The sequence below is a fragment of the Notolabrus celidotus genome, chromosome 12 (genome assembly GCF_009762535.1).
Source record: "Notolabrus celidotus isolate fNotCel1 chromosome 12, fNotCel1.pri, whole genome shotgun sequence".
NCBI lineage: Eukaryota > Metazoa > Chordata > Actinopteri > Labriformes > Labridae > Notolabrus > Notolabrus celidotus.
Genome location: NC_048283.1, coordinates 6318345 through 6331176, shown reverse-complemented (window position 1 = coordinate 6331176; position 12832 = coordinate 6318345). Strand labels below are relative to the sequence as shown.

The 12832-nt window shown below is 40.1% G+C and overlaps 1 protein-coding gene across 1 annotated transcript in view; it reads right to left on the bottom strand.

Moving 5' to 3' along the window:
• syngap1b (synaptic Ras GTPase activating protein 1b) overlaps positions 1–12832 on the bottom strand; it is a 216635-nt gene that overhangs the window by 37311 nt on the left and 166492 nt on the right. Inside the window, exons 7-10 of the mRNA XM_034698420.1 lie at positions 8277–8430; positions 7869–7967; positions 3098–3337; positions 124–459 (exon numbers count right to left, since the gene is read on the bottom strand). Of these exons, the coding sequence (XP_034554311.1) occupies positions 124–459; positions 3098–3337; positions 7869–7967; positions 8277–8430 (829 nt within the window). The remainder of the gene's footprint in view (positions 1–123; positions 460–3097; positions 3338–7868; positions 7968–8276; positions 8431–12832) is intronic.

Below are 12832 nucleotides of genomic sequence, written 5' to 3'. Positions count from 1 at the left end.
ATTGATTTGTATTATACAATACTTACAACAGAGCAAGAATCTCTGGTCATGAAGACTGAAAAATTCTTTGCTACAGACCAGTTTCATATATTTCTCTCACCAATAATTAAGCTTTGTCCCTACCTTAGCTTTCCCTGTGCTCTGCAGTATATGCACCAATGCACAGGCCACCTCCTCTTTGCTCTTCACACTCAGCACGGGCTCCAGCACGGCACACATGGTGCGGTAGTTATTGGTGACATACTCTGCAAACTCCTTGTACAGCTCCATGGGCAGGATGTTCATGGTCTGGAAGCGGGATTTGAGGCGTAGGGATGCATTGATGATCTTCCCTCCTCCCACACCGGCTCCCTTGGTAAGGACGCTAGGCTGGATGACCGGGTACCACTGCTCCACAAACTGACGTCCGGTGATGCTTGAGATGGGGATGCTTACAAGTCCTAAGTATGTGCTCTTTTCCTTGGAGGGGGAAAAAATAGATATCAGTGAAGACAAGCACTTGTTAAAGAAAAGATGTCTTCCATAAAACTGTGGTGTACAGATTTTATCAGAGTAATGTTAACAACTGAAATGTCAAAAAAAGTTCATCTGCAGCTTCAGCGCTGAATAAATGATGAGAATAAAGACGATCACGGGATCCCTGGAGTGTCTTGAAGCTACAAGTGAGCTGTTTTCTTGTACTCATAAACCAATAAAATAGAGAAAATAGAGATTATTGTATTTATGACTTCTTGTTCAGTCCTTTGCTGAATAAATGTTGTATTTTTAAAATTTTTACCTTAAGAGGCACAAAAATAAGATTTGTCCTGCCAAATGAAACACAGCGGCCTTACTGCGGTGCATCAGCAGGGGACTGATAGGGTCACTGATCCGTCAAAATGACTCAATGATTACTTCATCAGTTACGATTGTTTCAGGCTTTCATTTTGTTTGAGCACTCAGAACATAATCACTGCAGTTTTACGACCCTCCTTTTTTCTCTCCAACCCAGACTATGGACTTTATATAACCAGAGCTGTTTTGTTAAAAAGCAAATGAAGATAAAAGCAGACAAGCCTTCCAACATTTAGCTTACAGTGCCCTCCTTTTAAGTTACTATTTCCTTATTTTACTTCCATTCTGTTGTTGAACCACTGTTCTTATTACAAAGGTGTTTATTTATGTATTATTATTATTCAAAGGAGGAAGCTTTCAACCTTTAAAATGAACTTCCAATAATATTATCCCTTGTTAACCCTCCTGTTATGTTGCGGGTCAAATTGACCCTTTTAAAAGTCTATTTTAGGCAATATATGCCTTCAAAACCAGCTAAATGCAGCATACAAATCTGGGCAGCATGTGACAGAAGAGGTGTCGTGTTCATTTATCAACATCACTTCATAAAAAAAAAAAAATTCAAACTGTAAAATTAAACAAAAATAAGTCATGTAAAACTATTGTATCTATATTTAGGTCTTTCCAATGTACATTAAAAAAGTTTTAACTTTAATTTTCATGAAAAACGAGTGAGTTATCCTCATTGAACTATGATCTGTGAGAATTAAAGAACACCAGTGGACCAAATCTTGATTTAAATGGTTAGTAATGGAGTTAAAAATTGGATTTAAAAAAAATGTTTACTGGGATTTTTGGGGTTCTGACACTTATGGATAATTGAATATGCCCCGGGTCATACTGACCCAGGAACATAATTGCTTGTTCCAGAGAAACAAACATAATACTTTATTTATATAGCACTTTTCAATACAAGTGCTTTACAGTGGGCAATAAAAACAAGAAGTGCAAAGCAAAATGAAACGATTAAAAATAAAATGGAATAAAAGCTTAAAAACCCTACAAACTTGTAAAACAGACCCTTAAAATCAGAGCTGAAATTAAATAAAAATCACATAACAGGAGGGTTAATGAATAAGAACATTTTCAGTCCACCTGAGGGATAAAAGTTCAATAGTGTGTCTTTTTTTAGCTCTGTTTTTGGTCTCTATCCAAATTACCCTTAATTTGGCTAGTCTCTTCTAAATGACCCTTTACTGTCAGTACTGTGTGGGCTACAAGAAAAATCTTGTTTTTTGCACCACACTCCAACCCCGTTCCTCCATAGTCTACTCTCTCTTTTCCATTCCCTTGTTGAAGCGAAACAGAGCAACACCATGATGGCTATAAAATATGCTCTGGTCAACCCTCAGGCAGTAGGCGCTCTGTATTTCAGCTCACTGCTTGTTATAAGTAAGTCACCTGAGCTGTTTCTCTTCAAAGCACATAAAGGGATTTTGGGGCCAGAGTCTTCTAAGTGAGCACCACACAAAAACACAGAACCCCTTTGTTTCTGGAGTGGTTTGGTTTCTGGCATTTTTTTAAGAATGAATGAACAATGGTGGTCGCCATGTTGGAAGTGCTCTCTCATCAATTATTGGTCTACTGAGACAAATTCAAAGAAGGGGAGCTGAGCATTTAGCCTCCTGGCAAACAGCTACAACGAGCACACCTGTCAGTAAACTCAGCTGTGCACCCAATTATGTAAAAGAATGTACGAGTCTGAGCCTTAATATTATCTTAACATGTGTACAAATAAATAAATAAGCTACATACCCAAAACCATCTTCTGAACTTTTCTGTAAACATGTTTACTTCTGCTGTAAAGTTGGGCTTTTTACTACAGGCTCTATTGGAGATTTCTTGCCTCAAGTGGACGCTTGAAGAACTGCAGCTTTTTGGCACTTCTGCATCAGGTTCATTTTTCAACGGGTTGCTGCTTTGTTGAGCACTGAAGGAGTCCTGTGTCTGTTTGGGTTTTAAGTGAAAATAAAGTTTCTCTAGAAGTGAATACTTCAGCTTTTAGTTCTTGTGTTCAGCAGGTAGTCTAAAGAGGGCTTTTATAGCAATTTCACTAAAAGGGAAGCCTGCTGCTTCCAAAGAGGACAGTTGTGAGAGTAAAACAGAACAGGTGAGTTGCAGGTTTTGGTTACTGGGCAAAAGAGCTGAAACCATGAGAGGAGCTGTAATTCCAGAGGATGAATCTCTGTAAGTTCATCACTAGAACCTCCTCTTCAACAACATAGAGATTCTAAGACCTCACTGTCAACATCCAGACTGGTACCTTGCGTCTCTTCTTGTCTGTCTCCTTGTATAGATGAAGGCGTAGGTTGCGGACAGCAGGCAGGTTGTTGAATTCAAAGTGCTCGCCCCAGAAAACGGTGTCGGTGCGGGGCTTGCTGGTGGTGCGTGCGTACAGCATGTCATCCAGACAAAGTTCGCAGTAGTAGCGTTTCTTGGCTGGAAGCTCTCGGGCCTCGATGATCCACAGTTTGAGCACATTGTCCACCCGCCGGCTGTTGTCCTGCATGGAGATGAAGTCAGGTCAGATAAGTTGAAATGCATCTTAAAAAACCTGACATTCAAAAGCCGACCAAGAGAAAATGAAACCATGCAGCAGCGTCAAAACAAAAAACAACAAAGAGATACAGAAACAGAGACAGTGTGTGTGAATGAAGGGCGACAGCAGGTCAGCCTGCAGGAGGACAAAGTAAATGACAGGAAAGAAATAGCTGGCGACATGGCGGGCGAGCTTCTGTGGATTCTAGGCAGAACTTGATGAATTACTCTCAACTCTGAACATGACTACAGAGACAGAAGACAGCGTGACAGCGACACAGAAATGAAAAGATACCAGAAAATGAGAAAGGGAAGAGAGGGGGGAGTGGACGCACTGGATGAAAAAAGTAATCCACTTAAACATTCAAAGACACAAATGACACAATGCATATGCTTCCAAAGCAAGGGACAAACAATGGTGCTAATGTTTCTGAAGACAGCTACACTTCCTAATCATGATCACAAAGCCACGGCTATATTTGACATCCCCTGTGGGGGGGAGAGAGAGCCGCGTTGATTGCACAGTGAAGCTTCAGCAAACGGGGGGCTGACTCATTTCAATCGGGCTCAAATGCCATTGTTGTTAGTCCCCTGTTTTCTTCAGACTATTTAAGTTCTCATTTAGACGGCTCAATACGTGAGCATCAGCTAGATCCACACTCCTTAAGTTCTCCATTTGTATGCTCTTTGATAGGCAGCGCCAAACATGAGGTATAATTAATTCCAAACCCCTGCGTTTGAAAGTGCAGGGCATCTGGTAGCTCAGTTTGCTCGTGCACACACGGTGCAGCAGCACCAGCATGGGCTCCAGCTCTCCATCTTGATGTTGTGCTATATCTACTCTAGTTTCTGTCATATCTCAGTTTCACTACCAAAAAAACGAGAATCACACCAAAGCAGGGTGAAGTAGCTGCTCTTCTTTTTGAAAAAAAAGAAAAAGAAATGAAAGCTCAAAGAGGGAATTAAAACGCTCCACAAAGTTAAGAAGCGTAATGATAATCCTTGTCTCTGCAGTGAGTCTTATCTCTGTCGTTGCATCTGGTCTGAGGAGCACAGAGCGTGTGGTTTTGTGGTAAGAGGGGGATGATTTTGGAGCGTGCCCCCGTGTGGAGTCCTCGGAGCTCCATGACTCAGCCAGGACCCCCGCGGCCCGAGCATCTGGACCAAGCATTCAGCTCGGGTGATGTTTCATCTCAGCCTGGCTTAATAACTGCTAGTCCCTGGTTGTCTTCAAAGCTGTATATCTCACATGCCTGTTCACTCTTTCTAATAACAGAGAGACGATCTGGGACAATTTTACTCCACTATGAAATCTGGGTCAAAATTAAGATATTGCTTTTACTCTGACTTGATATGAAGGGCTGAGATTTGTTGCATTTTAAAGCTATGAAGATGGAAATAAAGTCACAGGACTTTAAAGCTGCACTATGAAGGATTCTCAAGTTAAAAAAACACCATCATATCAACTTGAATCACACAATAGCGCTTTGAAATCTGCACTAATAATCTAGCTTCAGAAAAGGAAACACTGACAATGGGCCTCATGCAAGAACACCAGGCTCGTACGAGTATTCCCAAAAACTCTTTAATATTTTAACTAAACACACTTGCTGTCAATCCCTCATTATTCTGATGAGCTCCCCTGGTTCATGAGGACGTGCTTGTTCAGGAGATTGGATCATTAGCATACCAGATGCCTCTGAAAGCTGCCTGTTCAGCTGTGTTGGTGGGAAAGTTTCACTCCTTAAAAAATGCTAGCTAAAGAGTAAAAGAAGAATTTGACACTGTGGATGTTTAAGTTTGGCAAAGCTGCCTGCAACATGATATCAGAGCTGCTCTGCACCTTGGCAGAAATAAGGAAGGAAGGACTGAGCGTGAAGTCAAATAACAGAAATCATCTCACATCTATGACTGATCTGAGACATGTCCACAAGGATGTGACGCGATATATCAGAAAATATAAAGTCATACTATCGGCAAGGTGTTCAACTTCAGATGCAAACACAGAAATACCAGACAGGCAACCTCAAGCAGGAAGGATCATTGTCAAGCTGACATCAAAATAAATGTATGTTAACATTTTGTTAGTGTATTAGTCAGCAAAGGTGGTGAGGAAATGGGGACCAGGTTTTCATTTATTTAAATTCCTGTTCATTCAGATTAAAGTGGCAGTCTGGAAGATGTGGTTTTTCACTCTCAAGCAGCACCGATGGTGTAGGCAGATTTTGAATTTTATCCTGAATGTGTCTTAAAGCCATTTCTTCTTTAGACCTCTTAGTATTCAGGAGGAATCTTTTTTTCTGAACAGCTGCTCTAACCCTTTATCTCAGATCAGTTAAGAAGATACAGCTTGTTCCTGTTCTCCCCAGCGGTCCAGCCACAGCTAGATACACATCCAGGCTTTTTGACCCGGGTGGGGAGCTATCTTATACAGGGTGGCATCCATAAACTTCAACTGGTTCAAAATTCCACTGCCCCCTTCATCACCAGAACCCCCTCCACCAGCCACATCACACCTGTCCTGCAGCAACTCCACTGGCTTCGGGTCAAATACCGTATCATTTTTAAGATTCTGTTTCTCACCTTCAAGGCCATCAACAACCGAGCTCCTCAGTACCTCATTCAGCTCCTCCATACAAAAACACCCACTCTTAGTCTCAGGTCCTCCTCTTCCACCTGCTCGCTTGACCACCATAGGGTCGAGAGCCTTCGCCTGCTCGGTCACCCCCCTCTAGAACTCTCTCCCCCAGGACTTACAAAATTCCACCTCTCCCACCACCTTCCAATCCTGCCTCAAAACTCACCTTTTCCACCAAGCCTACTCGCTTGAATTTGTCTTTATGGGGCTGAAATGACTTCACTTTCGCTTTCACCATGACTTCACTTTTATTTTTCTAGTATTCCATTGTTATTCGGTTGTATTTATGTATCTATTTACTGTTGAGTGTTGTTTTTTACTGTTTGTATGTTGTAAGGTGACCTTGAGTGTCCAGAAAGGCGCCTATAAATAAAATGTATTATTATTATTATTATTATTATTAAGTATGTGTGCACATAGAAATGAACAGCAGTTATTTACCCTTTCTACAATCACCTCTAGCAGACTTGCAGATTAAATCCCAAGGGACTCCTCATCCTACACCCTGAATCTGAACTGTTACCTTCAGAGCCTGTAAGTTGAAGAGCAACCAACTTAAGCTGTATTTCCTTCTGACCTCAATCACACTGCTGAACAAACAACCAGCTGAACCTGACCCTGATGATCCAGACCAATGCACAGTATTTTAAAATCAGGTTTTACATTATTGTTCATGCTTAAAGAATTCATTTTATGTTGTACCTGATCATATTTATGATTGCTGTCTTTTGTGGTGTGTTTGTTTTTATTGCACTAAACTGAGTAGTCCCTCTGCTCTACTGCCCAAGACAAATTCCCCCTCGAGGAGAATGAAGTTATCCAAACTGTTGTAATCTAATCATTAAAGTATCTGAGAGTTCTTATATCCCTGTGTAAACTTTTTTTTAACTTTAAAAAGTAACACAGCAGAGTTTCTGATTATATCTTCACAGTTTCATTCTATAAGGACTTGAAAAGATGAGGTATAAACTACAGGAAATGTGCTTCATTGGCAAGCAAAGAAGGCCTTTAGCAGTCTGTTGCAGCACAAGCAAAGCAATTCATTCTAACTTAAGTACCGCCTCTGACAAGGCAAGCATCAATGATAGTTTTTAGATTGTGGGGTGGCACCAATCAGACTTCAAGGAGGTGGGGGGGCAGGCCAACCTTTGGATCCTGCCTTGTAGATAGAAGCCACATGTGAATGTACTCAGATATTTGGCACTATATCAGGATCATGATAGGAAAAGTGTAATTAAAATGCCAGGGTTTCCATCAGTGAGACCATCGTGTTGTGAACAGACTTTAGAGACCCTTCTAAAATACAGTTTTAAGACATTTTGACTTCATGAAAAGAAAATGTAGTCAAAGAAAGTCAGACAATAATCCTGTGACTTTCAAAGGTCTGGACCACTCAAGAATTCTTGTTTTTGACTGTGTTTTTTTTGCATAAGGCCCATTGTCTCCTTAAGAGCAGTAAAAACTGAAATCAGCAGCATTTGATCTTGAAAGTTTCATCCCTTCAGTATTCTTTGGTATCGAATATCACAGACATGTTGTGTCTGTAAACATGAGCCTGCTGTGTGTAATATTCTACCATCACATTTCCTGGTTTGAGGTAATAAAAGCATTTCTAAATAGCAGTTTGGACCCTCCAGATGCAACATTACCTCGTGCAGCTGTAATATTTGCTCTGAATTTACAACACAGACACACACAGACACGAGGATGGAGTTCACACAGAGAAATGAAGCGGTGCGCTCGTTTTGAAAAACAGACAACAACGGGAGACGGGGAGGAGAGAGAGAGACACACAGACAGAGGGACCATCCTTTTTTTGTTTTTTTTTCCTCTACCGCATCCCTTTCTCTCCCCTCACCTTGTTGGGCTTGACAGCTCTCTGCAGGTTCTCGATCCATTTGTCTCTCTCTGCAGCTGAGCGACACGCAAAGCACTTGGTTCCCGATGATGTAGTCACCTGAGGTTATAGCCAATGGTAAATTCAACAACCACAGCCATTAGTAACTATGGAGACTGCAAGTGAAGCGCCAAAACAATGTCTTGCATGTCATGTTGTGCTAATGGAAAGGTGTTGGAAAAAACTGGGACTCTTTTTAGTGTACTTGATGCTTTTATCTTTCATATTTAAAAAAAAAAAAATCCATTTACATCAGTCTCTTTCACATCAGTGTCATCTGTCAGGATAAACATCATGTTTGGTTCTATTTTCTGCTCTCTGTGTCTGTGTGCTGCTGTTTGTTCACACTCTACAGGCCTCAGTTCTCACCTCAAAGCAGTATTCTTGTCCCAGGATGCTCGAGTGCACAGGTTTGATGATGGCGTCCTCATCCAGAGTGAGGTCCAGCGCCTCGGCAGCGCTGCTGGGAGACAGCAAGGACTCATGGGAGTGGGACTCTTTGAAGCTCTGCATCAAACGGGTCCTGGGAGGAGAGGGAGTTGTGGTTAGATGTGGAGAGGGGCGACGCGTTGATTGAAGGTGGCACGAGGTGGTTTCAGTTCTATGTCCAAGAAACTACAGGAAATATGTTTATCACTGTGATGAATTAGCCAGACAAGTTTCTTTTGATTTTATCTTCCTGAGGAAACAACCACATAATGAAGTACAAGACTATCAGCACAGACCGGATATCAGAGCTTTGAGGATCCTGTGCCAAGAAAAACACACCTCGGTGGCAGCATAGGGAATGCAGAATTAAATTATAAAGGAAACTTGAAAAAATATTAAAAATTTGATAAACTACTCCAATTTCTGCATAAGTTAAAACACAAATCCTATTAGGGCAATAAAAGAGCTTCATATTTCTCTACGAGTCATACATCTACATTTTATATTAGAAAATTCTTGACATGGTCTGCACATTTACATTTCAGTTTTTCCTCCGATGATGTTTAATGTGCTGACTTTGGAAATACTTTATACTAAGGTAATTATTTTCATTAGTTGACTCTAGCACTCATTATTTCAAACTCTGACTCTTAATTGGTCAATTTAAGGCTCAATCTGCATGACCACTTCCTGCAACTTTCCTTCAATAACATCCCATGTGGTGCTTATGAGTAGTCATTAAGTACAGTATTTATAACTTTAATATTTTTTGCTTGCTATATGCCTAATAAGTTTGAAGTACCATAATACTGCATAAAGCATAACACGGTCTTAACTCTAAACCTCTCTTACTATAAACAAGATTACATCTACTTGTGTTTAATAATGAATATCAATTAGCAGCTAACGAGAAGCAGCTAAAAGAGTTATTAATCATTTGTATTATTGTAGGCCCAAAATATGTTGTGTCTAAGCTGTAGATCAGCCACCTGCCACTTAGCTGGGCTGTAGCTTCAGTTGGCTCCAGATGACTGAAATGTGATGGTGCTAGCTCTGCTATTGTAAGCCATACTCAGCCTTATCAACAGACTCTGTGATCCTCTGTTAGATCAATTCTGCTTCATTTTGTCTGAAATAAGAGTGTTCAGTTAGCCAGTTTTCAAATCTCTGTTTCAACGACCGGGAAACATCCCTAACAGATAGCACTGATGCTACTAATATTCATGCTGATAATCAACTATTTAAAGCACCTGTGAGGAACTTGTAGACTCCTTAGACAAATCTGCTGATTTTGCACAGTGCATGTAAAAGATGTGTTTTTGTCTCATTTTGTTTTCTTTAAACAATCAAACGTATCACTCACTGGGAATCTTTCCTGTGGAATAAACTAAGGCTGCTCTGGCAGGGTGCCTTGACTCACTTGGTCTGACTTCACTCAGTGGTAGTGGTTACAAGCATCTACAATTTCTGTAAAGAAAAACTTATTGCTGATGGTCTTGCTGATGTTAGCTTTTGTAGATCAGGTAGAGACATCAGTATTAAGTTTGGTGTGTTTCATCACCAGATGAAAACTCCTCACAGGAGCTTTAACTTAGTATCACCCTGATTAAAGACATTTGTGATGGCTCAGCGTTTATGATGTTTGGGCAGACCACAGCATGTAATCATTATCCCTTGAAATTCAACCTTCATTGCCAAAAGATAAAAGCAGAGAGAGTAATGCAATGAATAAAAAACATTTTGACTCTAGCTATCATAAATTGTTCAGAGGAAGATCTAAAAGTGGACCATCTGATGGCACTTTCAACAATGCTAAGTCCACTTGGGAATTTTTGAGAAATCCATGCTTTAATTCTGAAAGTCTTATTACGCCTTGTTTGAAATTTAAATGACTGCTTGTATCTGGTGATCAATTACACTCCATTCATTTTTTGTCACAATCTGTTACAGTTTTCATCTTTTTGTATTAATGTCGCTGTCAGAACAAATATATTCACTTTTTTTCCCTCAGGTGAAATATTCTTAACTTTAACACAGATATAAAGATGATTCTGGAGAGCATCATTAATCATTAATCCTGAAACACATATATAAAGGGTTATTTATACAAACAAGGAGAAGACCATCCATCATGCTCACCTACATACTCCCACACACACAGACACACACACACACACATGCAGGCACAGGAGCACGTAAAATCACAGAGTCGCTCGTCAGAGAGTCACACAGTCACAAAACAGACGTCTGATGACACAAAGTCCAACCAGAGAGCCAAAAGGGACGGTCAGGTGTGACGAAGCCCCCACACGGAAGAAAAGAGATGGAAATGAGGGAAGAAGAAAGAAAAGAAATGAAAATGTATATCCTCTGTGCTGCTGTCCAACTCTGATGCTTCTCCCCTGCGCTCGCACTGCTTTTGTCTTCGTTCAATCAAAATGTTCATCAACAGAGTGCTGATTACATGTGGGGGACTGTGGAGGGGGGGAGGGGGGTGAGAGAGAGAGGGAGGGAGTGAGGGTAAGAGAGAGAGAGGGAAGGAGATAAAAATAGACCCAAAGGAATGAGTCAGATTGAAGGAAAAGAAGAGAAAGAGAACAGAAAGAGAGGAGTTGTAGAGGTCATGAGAGGATGTGAAAGAAGGGAAGACGGAGAGGGGAAGGGGTGAAGGAATGAGGGGCGAGAGAGGACCTCTCAGAGGAAATCACACTGATTATGTAAACGGTGGATTCTTTAAAGAGGAGGGAAGTGAGAGGAGGGATTAGAGGGAGAGAGGAGGATGTGTGAGGGTCGGGGTGCAGAGAGGGATTCAGAGCTGGAGCTTAAAGAAGGTGTCAGTGGGGAGCTGCAAGAGCAGGAAGTGTCAAACATAAGAAGACTGCACACACACACGCACACACACACACACACACACACACACACACACACACACACACACACACACACACACACACACACACACACACACACACACACACACACACACACACACACTCAGGACTTGCGGTTTTTCTTTACAATATCAGGGCCGAGAAAAGCAGAACTGGTCTGACAATCAACCATAAAAAAAGACAAGAATAAACTGAATGAGTGAAGCTGAAATAATCACTCAATTAGCCCATTGGCAGAAAATTAATGTGCAACAATGGTTGAAGCCATTTAATCAAGCAAAAAGGTCAAACATTTGCTGTTTACTGCTACTGGAATGTTAACTCTGCCGCTCCCCCTCTGTTATACTTCTGTTCAAATTAATAATCTGTGATATTATTACTAGAACAAAGAAGAACTTTGACACCTTCACTGAAAGCCTGCCATGTCTTTTCTGATGAACATTTCATAGACTTCACAATAAACAAATACAAACTAAAACAGGAGCTGAAGATGCATCCTAATTGAAGTCTCTGTAAATGAGTTTTTATGTTGTGTGGATTCTGGGAACCCTTGATGAAATCAGTTATGTCTTTTGGAATGAAGACTTCATTTCCCATGAGCACCATCACCCACTGTCATAAAAAATGTTGGCTCTTGTCAAAGTGTGCATTTGTTGTGGAAGCAAATTAATGAACACAGATCATCTTATTTGATACTCCTTACAAGATAACTTTCAGCAGGATGCAGCGTGATGATGTTAAGTATTGATTAGTAGCTACGGAAGTTATTAACTTTTACGTTACGACGACTTAACTTTGTAAACTATAATTTATTATTGTTAGTTAGCTTACAAAGGTGATCAGATGCACCGGTTTAATGTTAACTGTCACAGATCCGGTGTGATGATGTGAGCTCTGGTGACCCAGTACATGTCTGAATAACATGACTGTGCACACAGTTTAACTCTTTAGTCCTCAAAGAGCAGTGAAGCTCTTAATATATATATATATATAAATTAATTATTATTACTAGTAGTGTTAGTATTATTATTAATTTACATCATAGGTATTATAACTATTAGCATTAGAATTGCAAGCTAAGCTATCATAATTTAAGTGTGTACTTGAGTGTTTGGGTGTATTCTCAGATATATTTACGTGCGCTTGTGTGTATTTAAACTTACGTTCGTGTGCTCTTGTATGCGTGTGTATGTGCGTTTGAATGTGTGTGTGTTGGTGGATGTGCTTGTGTGCCTGTGTGTATCGGTACATGGGGCGCCCTTTCTTCGTTTTACTTTTATTTGTTTATCTTTTTTATTTACTTATTTTTTTTCCTATATCACTCCCCTTCAATTTATTTATTTAGATATTTAGATATTTATTTTTGCTTATCCCTTTTCTTACTCCCTCAACTTTGAACTGACAATTTTTCAATCGCTCCAAGATCCATTACCAGTACCATATTATTATTATAATTTATTATTATTTTTATTATTATTATTATTATTATTATTATTATTATTATTATTATTATTATCTTACAAGTCATCTGAACTTTGTTGAAATACCATCAACTCTGTACCAGTTTACTTTCTATTAGTTATTCTGCTGTTCTGAGTCATGTGT